Source organism: Microcebus murinus, chromosome 8 (assembly GCF_040939455.1).
Source record: "Microcebus murinus isolate Inina chromosome 8, M.murinus_Inina_mat1.0, whole genome shotgun sequence".
In the NCBI taxonomy this organism is placed as follows: domain Eukaryota; kingdom Metazoa; phylum Chordata; class Mammalia; order Primates; family Cheirogaleidae; genus Microcebus; species Microcebus murinus.
In genome coordinates, this window is record NC_134111.1 from 38,522,941 (window position 1) to 38,539,297 (window position 16,357).

At 37.7% G+C, this 16,357-nt stretch overlaps 1 protein-coding gene across 1 annotated transcript in view; it reads right to left on the minus strand.

The window, feature by feature from the left end:
- Nucleotides 1–2,713: 2,713 nt before the first annotated feature.
- Nucleotides 2,714–16,357, minus strand: part of CCDC148 (coiled-coil domain containing 148) — a 240,843-nt gene continuing 227,199 nt past the window's right edge. Inside the window, exons 12-14 of the mRNA XM_012745265.2 lie at nucleotides 14,173–14,290; nucleotides 11,199–11,339; nucleotides 2,714–5,624 (exon numbers count right to left, since the gene is read on the minus strand). Of these exons, the coding sequence (XP_012600719.1) occupies nucleotides 5,478–5,624; nucleotides 11,199–11,339; nucleotides 14,173–14,290 (406 nt within the window). The 3' untranslated portion in view covers nucleotides 2,714–5,477. The remainder of the gene's footprint in view (nucleotides 5,625–11,198; nucleotides 11,340–14,172; nucleotides 14,291–16,357) is intronic.

A 16,357-nucleotide genomic window follows, 5' to 3' on the forward strand; every position in this document is an offset into this window, starting at 1 on the left:
GCAATCATGCTAACAACAAAAATAAATAAATGAGACTTGATTAAATTAAAAAGCTTCTGTATAGCCAAGGAAATAATTAACAGAGCAAATAGACAACCTACAGAATGGGAGAAAATACTTGCAAGCTATACATCCAATAAAGAGCTAATAACCAGAATCTACAAAGAACTCAAGCAAATCAGCAAGAAAAAAAATCAAAGAACCCCATTAGAAAGTGGGCAACAAATATGAACAGAAGCTTCTCAAAAGAAGATAGACAAATGGCCAATAAACATATGAAAAAATGCTCAACATCATTAATCATTAGGGAAATGCAGATTAAAACCACAATGAACTATCACCTTACCCCTGTCAGAATGGCTTTTATTAAAAAGTCCAAAAACAGCAGACGCTGATATGGATGCAGAGAGAAATGAATGCTTGTCCACTGTTCGTAGCACTGTAAATTAGTACAACCTCTATGGAAAACAGTATGGAGATTCCTCAAAGAACTAAAAGTAAACCTACCCTTCAATCCAGCAATCCCACTACTGACTATTTACCCAAAGAAAAAGGAGTCATTTTATCAAAAAGACACCTGCACTCGAATGTTTATTTCAGTACAATTCACAATTATAATGATGTGGAATCAACCCAAGTGCCCATTAATGCATGAGTGGATGAACAAAAGGTGGTATATGTATACCATGGAGTACTATTCAGCCATGAAAAGGATGAATTAATGCCTTTTGCAGCAATTTGGATGGAACTGAAGACCATCATCCAAAGGGAAGAATCTAAAGAATGGAAAAACAAACACCACATGTACTCACTGCTAAACCAGAACTAACTGATGAGCATACACATGCATAGAGGAAAGTACAACTCAGTGGAAATCAACCAGGGAGAGCGAAGAAGAGGGGACAGGCAAAAACCTACCTAACAGGTACAGCGAACAATATCTGGGTGATGGGAACTCTTCTAACCGTGACTCAAGCATTATAAAAGTGATTCATGTAACCAAAATTATTTGTACCCTGTAATACTTTGAAATAAAAAAAAGAGAATTAGATGATCTCTATCTTGTAATCCATAATTAAGTAATGGATCTAGGCTCTGAGCATTAGTGTCAGCAAAAATTTCAAAAAGAGGCTCAACCCAACAGTGTATGTTTCCTGACTGGAGAACACACCACCACAATGAAGTTGTCTTGGGAATAACAAACAAACAATCCTGAATCTTATATCCAATAAAGCCTCTGATCAACTACAGCAAACACAAAGAACAGAGGACAGCGGAACATATTAAATTACACTGAGAGGAAAAAGTGAGCAAAATCCAACATAGGAAATTCTGCATGTAAATGTATTTGTTTCCTCAAAAAATAAATTGAGGAAGGAAAGTGGATGGAGAGGGAAGCTGATAGATTAAAAGATAAAGAACATAACTTAATAGCTAAAACGAAAGCATAGCATTTAAGGATATTCTCTTGGGTGATTCAACAATAAAAAAGATAGAGCTAAATGGTCCAATCCTGGAGCACTCCAATATCTAAAGATGGATAGAGGTGGAGGAGTCAGCAAAGGAGATCAATGTGCAACCAAAGAAGCAAGAGATAAAGCTGGTGTCATAGAAGCCAAGAGCAGAACATTCTCTAAGATGGGGTAGTTGTCAACTGAATCAAATGCTGCCATGAAGTCAGTAAGATGAAGACAGAGAAATGGTCATCAGGTTTGCCAATAAGCAGTCCTTTGGTGACCTTGCTGAGAGCAGTGTCAGTGAGGGTGAGGACAAAGCTCAATCAGAATGAGTGACAGTAACTGGAAGATTAGAAGAGACATCTAATATCTACAGGCAATTCTTTAACGAAGTTTGTTTGACAAGAGGAGCCTAGGAATAGCCTGGTAGCTAGAGGACAATATGGGGTTAAGGGAGATTTCTTTTTAAAATGGAATATATTCCAGCATATTTGTATGCTGAGGGACAGCTTTAAGATATAGGGAAGTGACAAAAAAAAAAACAAACCAGAAATTCTTGTAGAGTTGAGATAGAATGAAACCCAAAACATACACGGAAACACTGGTCTCTGATAGAGGGAGAGCTGCTCTCTCTGCCAGAAGAAGCAAAAGCTAAATGCAGACTTGGGTGTATTTGCAGATTTGGTGGTGGGGAGGTAGGGGATTTCCACCAGATGGATTACCTTCTTTCCTTTCGGTTTGAGACAAGCCCATCATCATCAAAGATGTGGAGCTCAATCAGGATATCCCATTTATTAACCATGGGATGGAGGGTAGTGGTTTTCAATCTTTTTCTGGACCATTACCCACTAAGAAATAATACTTTTCTTATGACCCACTATACACACACATGGATAATTGAAATCAAATTTCATGGCCCAGTGCTTGCTTACTCGTATTAGGTATATACTCTTTTCTTTCTTTTTCAAGCCCACTAGGCAAACTAGACTGATGAGAGTCATGGCCTTATGAAGCAGAGCACAAGGTTAGCAAGGAGAAAAATAAAGGAATTCTATCCCATGTCAGGGTAAATATGACTCCTGAGCAGGAACTAGCCTTCTTATCTCAGAAATTCATGTAAATTGAGGATATTAAATTAGAAACTGGCTAAAAAGATGGCTTCTGATACACTTATATACTAAAAAATTATGCTTCTCATAATTAGCTTTCTTAATGATTTTTTCTTCATTTTACTGGGAATTTATAGCATTGGCATATAACAGTATATAAAACACTTATGTACAACTTCTAACAATAATTAGAAACATATTAATATAATTACTACCCCAGTTAAATGGTAAAATATTAATATTTACAGTAACTTGGAAGCCCCCAGCCCTGTCTGCCTCCTTATCTCCTAAAGGTAGTCATTACCTCAATTTTACTTTTAATTATTTTCTTATTTTTCTCTATTATTTTGCCACTTTTGCATGTATCCCTAAATAATACAGATCAGTTTGGCCTGCTTTTATACTTTAGATAAATGAAATACAACACAGTATGTACACTTTTGCATCTGGCTCCTTTCACTGGAGATTATGCCTGTGATGATATTTTATTCATTTTTATTGTTGTATGCAAGTTCATATATGAATATACCATAGTGTTTATATTTGTTTACTGTTGATGAACATCTGGCTTGTTTTCATTTGGGACTCCCAGCTTATGTCCCGTCATACACACACGCAGGAGCTTCTCAAGAGCATATATCCATCCAGCAATAGAATAGTAGGATCAAAGGGTAAGAGGGCTTTAAGCCTCACCAGATAAGTCCAAACTTTTCCAACTTACACACCCATCACCAGTACATGCTTCCCATTGGTCTATATCATCACTACCTGATATTGTTATATTTCTTGATATTGTTGCCAATCTGATGGGTATGTGTTGAGATTTTGTTGGGGGCTTTAATTGGTATTTCCATATTTTCATATTTTTTTAGTCACTTAGATTTCAGATTTTTTTTTTTTAAGAGACAGAATCATGCTCTGTTGCCCAGGCTAGACCACAGGGGCACAATCATAGCTTACTGTAGCCCAAACTCCTGGGCTGAAGCAATCAATCCTCTTGGCTCAGCCTCCCAAGTAGCTAGGACTATAGGTTGTGTGTGCCACCACCTCTGGCTAATTTTTCTTATTTTTTGTAGAGATGGGGTCTTGCTGTGTTGGCCAGGCTGGTCCAGATTTCTTTATTCTATTTTGTTTCATTTGAAAAATGCTGTTCAGAACTTACTAAATTAATTTAATAACTCAAGTTTGAAAACAACTGATCTAGAGCATATTATTTTACCTTTCTGAAACTATTTTCTTATCTGCAAAATGGGGATGATAGTCTCAAAAAGTTGTTTTGATGGTAAAATAAGACATATGTAAATCACATATATGGCGCTAACCACACAGTTTATGTTCAATGAATGGTAACTCTTATGAATACTATTTTTTTAAAAAGAGAAAATGAATATGGTCTGAGTCTGGGAGTAACCAACAGCTAGGCTGCTGCCCAAATCTCAACTAATGATTTTCACCAAAGCCACAACGTATCAGCTCTATTATTCTTGAAATGGTGGCACTACCTACTGCTGTGCTATAACCAACTACTAGGTTTTATTGGAAAAGTGTAAAAGATATGATATTCAGTTAGAATTGGAGCATGATCCCCTGGACCTTGGTATGGGTGTTGATGTTGGGAAGGACCCATGGACTCTGAGCAGTACCAACATCTTGCTGTGTCAAGAGGATGTGCTCTGACATGACTTCCATGGGTCTATGGTCTGAGGCTTCACATCAAGCAAGCTGAGGGCCCAGAAAGGAACGTGTGATCCAGGGAGACACCCTCAGCATAAACACCAGTACTCACTACTCTCTGACTCTTATTAAAAATTCCTTTCCCTCTTTTTATGAGATGTTATGGTGATGCAGCTGGGAGAGTATTAGAATGAATTTTGGAATTTAGGTTCTGTCCATTGAATCTTTGCAAAGGTTGACTTTGATGGGCTTTGCTTCCTGTATTACTTATTCCCATGACACTGGGGATCATCATGAGCCAAAGATGCCACCGGTCAAACTGGTCTTTGTCTTTTTTGTTATTCCAGTAACTGTGTGGACACTATAACCCCTTGGAAATGGCAGGGAGTGGCAATAGAGATAAAAAGGGAGGTGGTTTTCTTAACAGTAACAATGGCAACTTTTAACAACACTGACTTGCTATTCTTATTGAATAACCGCTTTTTAGACATAGTCAAAAATTTATATTTGAGTTTTATTTGAAATGCTTCTTTTCTATAAAATCATATAAATATTTAATAGATAATTTGGAACTTTTGACAGCATTCCAAATATTATAAATTTTTAAATATTCCTTCTAAACAATCACACAAATACATTTTTTTCAAACCAAAACAGACATTCCCCTGCTTGAAATGCTATTTCTAATTTCTAATTTATTCTTAAGGGCTAATTTGCAAAATGAAATTGTTTGGATGATTGGTTTGCAGTAAACATGGTCTACCAAATTGGTTTCTAAATTTAAAGGAAGGTTGAGTATCCTCTTATAATAATCAAGAAATAATAGAAGTATTAATGATAATGAAGCTTCCATAATTAAAAAGTCAAATTCTGAAATAACAAACAGAAATGAACATTAGCAGGTAGTAGCTACATTATTTATAATTCTCATAAATGGTTATTTTGAGCTATTTTCATGGGATAACATGACCTTCAACATGTAGTTTACTAAGTGATGGTTTTTGTATGATATAACATGAAATTGTGTAATCATGGAGAGTTTGGTATTATTATATATAACAAAGATACAGGAAATAGTGCATAAAATTCTAAGAATCATAAAAGAAAGGCAAAGTTGTTTTAATAGATGCTACAATTTCTATGTCTGATACTTAAAAAAATTTTCAAAAGTAGTAATTTTTATCCATATAAATGTTTTCAAAGAAAAAAATTGGTTTACAAATTTTGAGGATGAGCTCTACATTTTAAATACAGAAGATTCCATGTCCTTTCTTGGAAGTTTTTGAGGACTGATTTTTGGTAACATCTCTCTGGCATAAAATGTTTTATGAAGTCCAGCTTTTCGAAGCGCTAACTCAAAGCGAATTCTGGGGTCAGAAATTATCTGTAGAAGTAAAATACAATTTAAATAAACAGTAACTCCTTGAATTAAAGTAAATTTTAACATTCAGTTTCACATTTTCCCAAGTTGCATAATTTGTTTTTGCTGAATAGATGATAATAAACTTTGTGAGTACATTGACTATATTTGGTTCCTTTTACCACAAATGCCCAAATCTTTATATTTTCTATTTTTTATTTATTTATTTTTTATTTTTGAGACAGAGTCTTGGTCTGTTGCCCAGGCTAGAGTGCAGGAGCATCATCACAGCTCACTGCAACCTGAAACTCCTGGGCTCAAGCCATCCTCCTGCCTTGACTCCCTAGTTACCGTAGTATAGGTGCCCACCACCATACCCAGCTAATTTTTCTACTTTTTGTAGAGACAGGGTCTTGCTATGTTGCTCAGCCTGGTCTTGAACTCCTGGGCTCAAGTGATCCACCTTGGACTTCCAAAGTGCTATGATTATAGGCATGAGCCACTGCACCTAGCCACTCAAACTTTTTTTCTTTTCTTTTTTTTTTTTGAGACAGAGTCTCACTTTGTTGCCCAGACTAGAGCGAGTGCTGTGGCCTCAGCCTAGCTCACAGCAACCTCAAACTCCTGGGTTCAAGCAATCCTGCTGCCTCAGCCTCCCGAGTAGCTGGGACTACAGGCATGGGCCACCATGCCTGGCTATTTTTTCTATATATATTAGTTGGCCAATTAATTTCTTTCTATTTTTAGTAGAGACGGGGTCTCACTCTTGTTCAGGCTGTTTTCGAACTCCTGACTTCGAGCAATCTGCCCGCCTCGGCCTCCCAGAGTGCTAGGGTTACAGGCGTGAGCCACTGCGCTCGGCCCACCCAAACTTTTTTGACTTTATTCCTTTCTAGTATGTCAGTGGTTTCCAACATGGATGTATAGAATACTGTATACTGGGTTAGTTGAAATAGAATACATTAAAACATATTATTAAAAGATAAGGTAAAAGAAGCTTATTTTCTGTACTATAATATAATTGATTCATTATTTATTGCTGGCTTGAATTATAAAATCCAGACAATCATTGATTAAAATAAATCTAAGCCACAACCTTTTACATCTGTCTTTAAACAGATATCTAATTTCTTCATCATTTGGAAATATGTAAATTAAGTTTAAACACATGGCCACTACTCAAAAAAACAAAATCAATACAACCTTTCATCCAAGGCTGGATTTCTATTTCAAATATAACCAGAAAATGCCCCCATCAATCTGATTCTAAATGGGAGTAGACATGTGAGTAGTTCAATTTCTGGTTTAATTTATAGCTGATAGGATCTTATTCATCTTCCCCTCCTTCTAAGAATATTAAATGTCAACAGACACTATTTGCAATGATAAGAAGGTAGCCACACATGGATTTTACCTAATGAGGCATTTTACATGGACTTGAAGTCCCCCTAGAGGATGTGATAATAAGCTAGAGAAAGCAGTTCCTCCTTCAAAGAGTTCTTAAATGAATAGGGGTAATAAGAATGTACCAGGTAACTACAGTTCATGGCAACAAGTGTCAGATGGCCTAAGAATAGTAAAACATGGAGGTACATATCCTGGTGCTGGTGGAATAAGGATGGTCTTCTCAGGTAAGGAGAAGCAATTGAACTAACCCTAAAGTCCAACTTACTCTAGCAAAGGGAGCTCTAATGAGAAAGGAAGGCATATACAAACTAGAGGTGAAATAGGTCAATTGGGGATAAGGGTAGTCTTGGAGGAGCACTGGGTACCATTGAGGAACACAGGAAAAGCACACTTCTCAGATTGGGACCTGAATTTAAAAGGCTTACAAGGCCATGCCAAGGAGTCTAAGGAGCTACTGGGGTTGTGCTTCTGTTTTTAGCATGGAAGTGATATAATCATTGTAGTTGCATAGGAAAATGGACCAGATTATAAGTTCAGAATAAATTAAAGCAGCAGGGAAAGAAGAGATGGAGGCAAGGGGAGTAGTTAGGAGTTTACTACGATTGTCTAGACATGAAGTAATAAATGCCTGAACTTGCTTGGTAACAAGGAAGAGGTAACTGTCAGAAACATTATTAAAGGAAGAATCAATAGAGCTTGACAGCTGATCAGATACGGGCCTAGGGGAAATGATGAGTATGAAGTCAAGAATAATACAGAGATTTGTGTCTGAGAAGCAACGAATTTAAGCCTTTCTTCTCTTTTGCCCCAATGTATTCTCCCTGGTCACTCTTGCTCATTCCCCAGGATTAATGTTCAACCTGTGCACTATTGACTCCTAAGTCATTTCCAGGAATTGACCCCTCTCCTTGCTCCAGGGTTGTAAGGTTTAACATTTTTTCATGATTCTGTTTTTGGATAGGTAGCAAGTGAAATGGAGACATCCATCTTCTCAGTTCCCCTCCCTAGATACAGCCAAACAGTTTCTTGCAAATGTGTACTAGACATGTTTACCCTAAACGTGACATGAGTAAAACAAGTTCTCTCTCCCCTCAAGTCTGTTTTTCCTACCGTATTCTTATATTGTTAACACACTGACTGCGGCATTAGGAAAAAAAAAATTTCCTTGGGGCCACAGTGTTTTATTACGAAAACAGAATAAAAACTTCAAAAACAAAACAATCCTTTCTAATTTAATGAAAAATTTGTTATTGACTTCTATTCATTTAATCCACATTTTTAGAATTAAATTGTCAATAATAATTGTAACAATGAGAACATCAACAAATAAGATTTTCATGAACCAACTGCAGGGTTCTGCCCAGGTTTTGCTTCATGAGCCCCAGGCTCAAAACTAGCGTGAGTTAAATACAACTCACATGGCAGTTAATGTGTAAACGGCAACACCACCAAATGATTATAATTTACTACTCGGTACCAGGTGATATTCTAGGTAGTTGACATTTATTATCTCTAATCCTCACAAGGACCTTGCAAATAATTATTTTACAGATGAAGAAAACAAGACATAAAGATTTTAATAGCTTTCACAAGTGTACCCAGCCAATAAATAGTGGATGTGGATTTGAATCCAAAATATAGGCTCTTCACAATGAAACTTGCTATGTAGCTTGGAATCATCCTCACTTTCTTTGTTGCCTCTCCCTCTCAGCCAGAGCCATCTGTGGCCTCCCCCAAACCACTTCTACGAGGGCTCTGCCATCTTAAAAGGACCTCACTCAACCCACGCTCACCCTCACCAATTTTCCATTCAGGACACAAGGCTAAAACATAAATCTGATTATAGTTATATGCCACTTAATGATGGGGATACATTCTGAGAAATGCACTGTTAGGTGATTTTCACCATTATGTGAACATCATAGCGTGTACCTACCCAAATCTAAATGGTATAGCTACACAACTAGGCTATGTGGCATAGCCTATAGTTTCTAGGTTACAGGCCTGTACAACATATTCCTGTACTGAATACCTGAGGCAATTGTAACATAATTGTAAGTATTTGTGTATCTAAATATAGAAAAGGGAATGCTTTGCACTGGGAGGGTACAACGTCACTAGATGATAGGAATTTTTCAGCTCCATTATAATCTTGTGGGGCCACCATTGTATATGTGACGTAGTCTGCTGTTGACCAAAACATCATTGATGCAGGGCATAACTGTATGTAACTTACCTGTTTCAAAGTCTGGTGTCTGCTTACAGGATGAAGGCGTTAGTAGTAAGACCCACTATGCCTCCTGCAGTCTGACTCTAACCTATGTTTCCAGTCACATCTCCCAGAACCTGTCATATTCCACTCGTCATATACCTATATACCTTACACTGAAGACATACCAGGAAGGGACTTGTCCTAACCTCTTCTGCTTGGTGGAACCCTTAATTCCTTTGCCCAGCTACCCAAGACCTTTCCAGCTCCTGATTTCAAACGTGTCAAGCCCCAGCTTCCCTCCTCACTTTGGCAGCTGGTATCTGGAGATACACCTGCATCCTTATAATTAATACCTCACCCTATGCACATCCCCAACTCACTTTCTGTTATTATCATAAATCATCTGGAATACATGTTGTTACTACTACCAAAAATCCTTGACTGAGATAGGGCTCAGAAGTTTGTTGTCTGACACTTTTTCTGACCTCCCCAATTAAGGTTAGCCATTCATTGTCTTCCACTTGCTGGGGGCAGCCCTTAGACTTTCCTACTGGAGTTGATCTCATCATAGTGGCATTATTTCTGTGCATGCTACTTTCCCAGTCAGGCTCCTCTGCTCACTTCCTCCAGATGGGGTCAGGCTATCTTGTTCAGATGTAGCCCAGGTACCTTGCAGAGAGCCAGAATACAGCATATGTTCCATAAATATTTGGTCAATGAATAAATGAATGAATTATTCACCTTTATATTCCCTGGCAAAGGATGCAACATAGAGCAGAGGCACAATGGATTTATTTGGCAGTGGATGAATGGATGAAATTTCTGGATATTTAAATAATTAAAGGCCAGGTGCGGTGGCTCACGCCTGTAATCCTAGCACTCTGGGAGGCCGAGGCGGGCAGATTGCTCAAGGTCAGGAGTTCGAAACCAGCCTGAGCAAGAGTGAGACCCCCGTCTCTACTATAAATAGAAAGAAATTAATTGGCCAACTAATATATATATATGTATATATATGTATACACTGCCAAATATACATATATATACACACATATATATGTATATCCACTGCCAAATATACATATATATATATATATATATATATATATATATATATAGCCGGGCATGGTGGCACATGCCTGTAGTCCCAGCCACTTGGGAGGCTGAGGCAGGAGGATTGCTTGAGCCCAAGAGTCTGAGGTTGCTGTGAGCTAGGCTGATGCCACGGCACTCACTCTAGCCTGGGCAACAAAGTGAGACTCTGTCTCAAATAAATAAATAAATAAATAAGTATTTAGCTTCTCTCCTTAGATTTGTAAAATTAACAACTACTTTTTCTCTAAATTTCAGTGACTGATATCCACTCATTCCTTTGTCCTCCCACCCTTCAGTCCTTCAATCTGTCTGTCTAAAAACATCTTTTTAAAATCCCTTCTCAGTTATAGGCACAGACTGAAACAAACCCTAAAAGTTCCTACAAATGGTTAAATGATCCCGTAACACTTCTCCACAGATAATATTTTATTTTACCATTAGCTCTGATGTATTATCTTCTGTTCATTTTAATTTCTGAACATTTTCTTCTGCTTTGTCTTATCAGTATTGTCAGTCGTTTAATAAGATTTATATTATGAATTTAAATTCTTAATGTAACAGAGAAATATTTAAACAACAAAACACAATATTAACACAAAAGTTTCAAATAAAACTTTATAAAGCTATTTTTAAATCCAAAAATAATTTTCAATGACAGATGCATAGCATTTTCAGGCAAACTCATTACATTGTCACCTATTAACTATTTCATAATATTAAGAACTATCTAGTAATTATGTACTATCATTTAGAAGTAAAAATTATGATAAAATGGGTGATATTCAAATATAAATATTAAAAAGAGTTTATAACCCAACACACATTTCTATAGTTCTTATTATCCTCATCATGGCTTTTGCATCAATCATGCTAATTCCCTTAATTACCTGCTGTTCATTGTATGTATTCAATGTGAAGAGTGGCTTTTGAAGAATAAATTCTTCTTCAATTTCAATGCCCATTCTGGCTTTCGATGCCATTGTGTCTGACATCATTCTAACAGGATCAAATTGAGCGACAACAGCCACCTGAAAGAAGACAAGGCATGGCTACTGGGACAGGTACAAGCTAAATACTTCTAGACAACACTATTGGTCTCTAATGCCCATTAAAGATAAAACCTAAGAGGAAAGGGCAGGAAGAATATTAAAACCAGGCCAGGCCTAGAGATCCACAAAGGAGCCAAACAAAATAAAAGAAATATAAAACAAAATGTTAAAAGGCCATGGTATGTAATGATTTGCTGATTATTGAATACTTATAATTTCGATTAATTTCAAATAATAATTTATCTTTCTGATATGAAGTCATAGAAAATACTATAATTGAAAACCTACGTATTGAACCACCTTGAAAGTCACCAAATTTTTTTTAAAAATCATTTTTTAACCACTGACAATTTTTGGTTATGGTAGCAATCCCATGAAGTTTTCCAGAAAGTTTACTCTGATTGAGCTGAATCTAGAGTACAGTGTACAAAGGAAATCAAAGTCTCAGGGCTACCCCTGGACTCCTTTGCAAAACAGAAAGTAAAAGCCTGGAACACCTGTGAAGAACTGGCTCCACAGATCATGCATTAAGGAAATTCCTTGCTAACCTCCAGTAAGCAAGGACATGCAAATCGTACCTATGTCTAGCACCCAAAACCAAAGCCTATCTGATTCCCCAGTGATAATGAATTACAAGTTTATCTAACATGTAAGGGAACTGGAAACAAGACAGAATCAGATAGTCTTCCATTTACCCAGGGACATATACATAACTGATGCTTCCTTCACTCCCTTATTTTAAGTAAAATGCAGATTTCTTGGGCCTCACCAGAATATAATCACTTTGCCTCATCAGCTACCCCCCTCCAACCTTTTTTCCTTCTCTCTGTATGCCTTTAAAATGCTAAAGGTTCCAACTTCCCCTTCAGAAAAATAGCCACAGTTTGTCTGTGGTTGGTGTTTTTCCTAGATGTATCCTCAAAATGTTGGGTTAATAAATCTCTATTGACTGAAATTTTTGCCTCAGTCATTTCCTTGGGTTGACAACAGCATTCATGGGTAAAGTTGAGCATGTTGGCATTATCAGGCAGGATGGGCGAATTTCCATTGCACCAGGCAACTAGATTCCTAAGGACTACTATAAACTATTCCCCCCTATAAACTGTTCCCCCTTTTATTGAAAAACTGCAGTCACTTTAACCCAAATGCCCTTGTCCTTTATGATAATTCAAACCTGCATCTTAATGAAAAGAAGGCACCAATTTTGTAAATGATATGCACCATTAGTAACACCTGCCTGTTAATTTCCAAAGTCAAGAATTAGCAGGAAGAAAATGGCATTTTTAATGCCATTTAGAAACTGTAATGAAATAACTGAGGGTTGAACATACTTTAATTATGATAGGTTTCCTAGCTAAAGTATAAAGTATCTTATACTATAGTTCTGAACACTGATTACAGATAAAGAGTCCAGTTATTTCCTCTTCCAAAGCATTCACAAGTGGAAGGAATTCTAATTATATAGAGTGTAGCTATCAAAGGTATATTTTGAACAAGAATGTGTTTAGTAATAGTGGCAAGTCTTATCCCCAGAAGGCCATGGTATATAATTATTTGCTAATAGTTGAATAATTGAAATTTTGTAGGCTCTAGAAATAAGTTAAATTTTGTAGGATAACCAGGACTTACATTCCTATGCTTTAAATTTATCTGTGTATTGTATTTTATCAAAGATGATGATGACAGAATAGTTTTATGCACTTACACTGCTTCTATACCATCTCATTTAAACTGGACTTCCTTGTTTTGAATCAGTATGACATTTACTAGCTCTGTCATTTTGGGGAAAACCACCTTTGTGCCTCCTCTGTTTCCTCCTCTATAAAATGGGGATGTTAATAATACCTACATCATGGAGTTGTTGTAGAGATTAAACAAAGTAATACCTAAGAGCAATTAGAAGAGGGCTGTACACTTAGTAAATACTCAGTAAGTTTGAACTCATGTTACTACACACCTATAAGCAGGTATCATTGTTGTTATCCCCATTTTTCAGACAAGGAAATAAAGGTTAAAGAGGTCAAGTAAATGAGCTACGTTTCCAATGTCAGTGAGTACAGATTGGGTAGTAGCAGGTTTGAAGGACACTGGAGACCAAGTTCTTATCCATGACTCTCATTGACACAGGAGGGAAGCTAGACAGTTGTTTCCTATTAGCTGGAACATGACGTCAATGAAGATTTCAGAGCTTGTGAGCTGAACCAATCCCATCGAGTTCAAAACTCTGAACAATTAATTACCTAGTATAATTATTTCATCACACTTTCCAAGTTCTTAAATTCCTGCCGTTGCCATCTACTGTCTGTTTTCATCTACTTTTGCCCACTTTTACTGGACAAGGCAATGGGAAGCTTTTATTTCCCCATAAAAAGAGTATTTTTAAAAAAGTAGTTTTGAACATATTTGTTGACTGTGGAATATTTCCAAACATAGGTTCCTACTCCAAAGAGAATTATCTTGCTTGAGCTCTACCAGGATTTTTGAGGACAGTAAAATCCTTTGACTAGATGCAGAGTTTCATTGTTGTAACTGGATACCATTCAGCTGATAAACTGGAGGTGATATGGATGCAGTTAAGTCTTGGGAGAGCTTTTTAAAAGGTGCTGATAAAGTTCTTTTAACATACTGAGAAACTGGAAATGGTTCAATATAATCTAATTGCTCCCAGGACCGAACATCAGTGTCCCAATTTGGAAAAGTTACATTTTACATAGCAGATGTCATGAACTAAGCCCCAGAAACAATGTTATTAAGAGCACTTAGAAACTTTTTTTTAAAAAACCACCCATGAAAATTTCCAAATTAAAAACACCTGTTTCCTAAGGGCTTCCAGCCGCCTCACTCTCTCTCCATCTTCATGCTCTTCTTGAAGGGCCGCTTCTTTTTTCTCCATCAAGCGCTTTTCCAGTAATTCTTGTCTATATTTAACCCTTTAACAAAAACACACAGGGAAGTTGGAAAAGCATCGTGATAACCTTGTTGACGATATGGATGACACTGTAGGAGCAGGGAGCACCTCAGAGGTGACGTCACTATCACATTTGTTTTTACTTACTTTTGGTTGATTTCTCATATCCAAACAATAAAAGACACTGTATAAAATGCAACTCACAGTAATTCTAATAGCAACCAAAGAAATGCAGGGAAGCGTGGGGGTAAAATTCAGTTCATCTCATTCCTCATTGAAATCACTTTATTGACTCTCAAAGTGTCTGTTGGCTGCCACACCTGCAGCTAATCTTAAATTGCTCCACCTGCTAGAACTTAAACTAAACTTTAGATATAGTCACTTATATTGTCACTTTCTGAGTGTGTGTGTGTGTGTGTGTTAAGAAACTAAAAGTTGCACTTTGACATCTGTAGATGGCAGCAAAAACATGACTTTCCCTTAGCATTTATTTCCATCCCCCTTAAAATCATCAGATATTAAAACAGGGCACAGTTAAATACCAAGCTCATTTAGCTCTCCTCTGCTGCCCTTTTTTGGGCAGCCTCCCTTTCCATCTTCCTGCCCAAGCTATTCTTCTATTGAGTTATAGAGATGGAATTCGTGTTTTCAGAAGGGAAGGCACCTGGGTTCTCAGGGGAGTGTGAGCTCATTGCCTCCATCTGCCACCATTGATGGTTTAGATTTAACTTTCTTCATGACATCAGCCACAAATGCCATTTGCCCTTAGTGGGCACACCTGCATATTCCATGCAGGTACCTTGACTAGACCCTTTATATTCTACATTTTGACATTTACTGAGTATTCACTATGTATCAGGTCTTGAGCTAAGTGCTTTATATATTATAGCTCATTTAGACTTCACAATAGTCACATGTTGGGGTAACATTTTTATTCCATTTTATAGATAAAGAAATAAAGGCACAGACATGTGATGTATTAATAATTTGTTCAAAGTCTCACGCCCAATAAGTGGCAGAGCTAGAATTCAAACCCAGGACAACTGGCCTCAGAACGCATGCCCATTCCCCTCCCAACCCCCCACCCCATGCAATTAACCCTGTGCTCACTCTCTCTTCTTCCCTGAATCTCTCCACCTACCTCGCTGACATCTGAATACCTACTGTGTGCCAGATCCCGTGCGAGAGAGTGTGGGCACACTGAGCAAAAGGCTCTGCCCTCAAGTTTATAGGTTAACACAGAGATACAAGGCATACCTAGGAACTAGAAAAGGCATCTTAAGGTGCCTTAAGAGGGACACAAATAAGGTCCACTGAGTATCTTGAGAAAGGGGAGATGACCACTTGCTGGGTTGTGAGAGAGAGGGGTAAAACTCAGCAAGAGCTTTATGAGCTGGCTCTCAGGGATTAGTTTTTGGTGAGCAAGGAGGGATGAGAGCAGAGGTGGAGGTTGGTCTTCCAGGCAGAAAGAGCAAGTACAGGGTTGGCTGAGCCTGGCAGTCATGGGGTTTCTATAGGAAGATATGGTCCTAGGGAGGACTACTCTAATTAAGAGGTTGCTCATCAGGATGGCCTTAAAGGAAAAGCACAGAGAGAGGAAAGTGTTGCTGCCCAACCATGTTGCATTGCCCACTGCACAGAGAACAGCCAATACACTGAGACAGTCAGGGTTGCAATAGAGGAAAGATTTAATTCCGCAGAGCGCTAAGTGGGGAAATGGGAGGAATTTCTCAAATCCACCTCCCAGAGAATTTGGGAGATAGGGTGTTTAAAGACAGTTTGGCAGGCAAAGGATTATATAGTTGGGTTTGCTAATTAGTTAAGTTGGGGCAAAATTATAGGGGTGTAGAAATCATTTTCTTGTGTTGAGTCAGTTCCTGGGTTAAGGGTCACAATTCCAGTTGAGTCAGTTTCATGGGATGGGCCGCTGGTCTGGGTGGGTTAGCCAATCCACTGGAATGCAGGTCCTGGAAGGTATCTCAGAAACTACCTTTAGGTTTGGAAAAGGTGATGTTATCTATGGAGAAAGTTAAGCATCTTTATGACCACCAGCTATGTGACCCTAAAGCAGCAGTTATAGAGCAGCAAA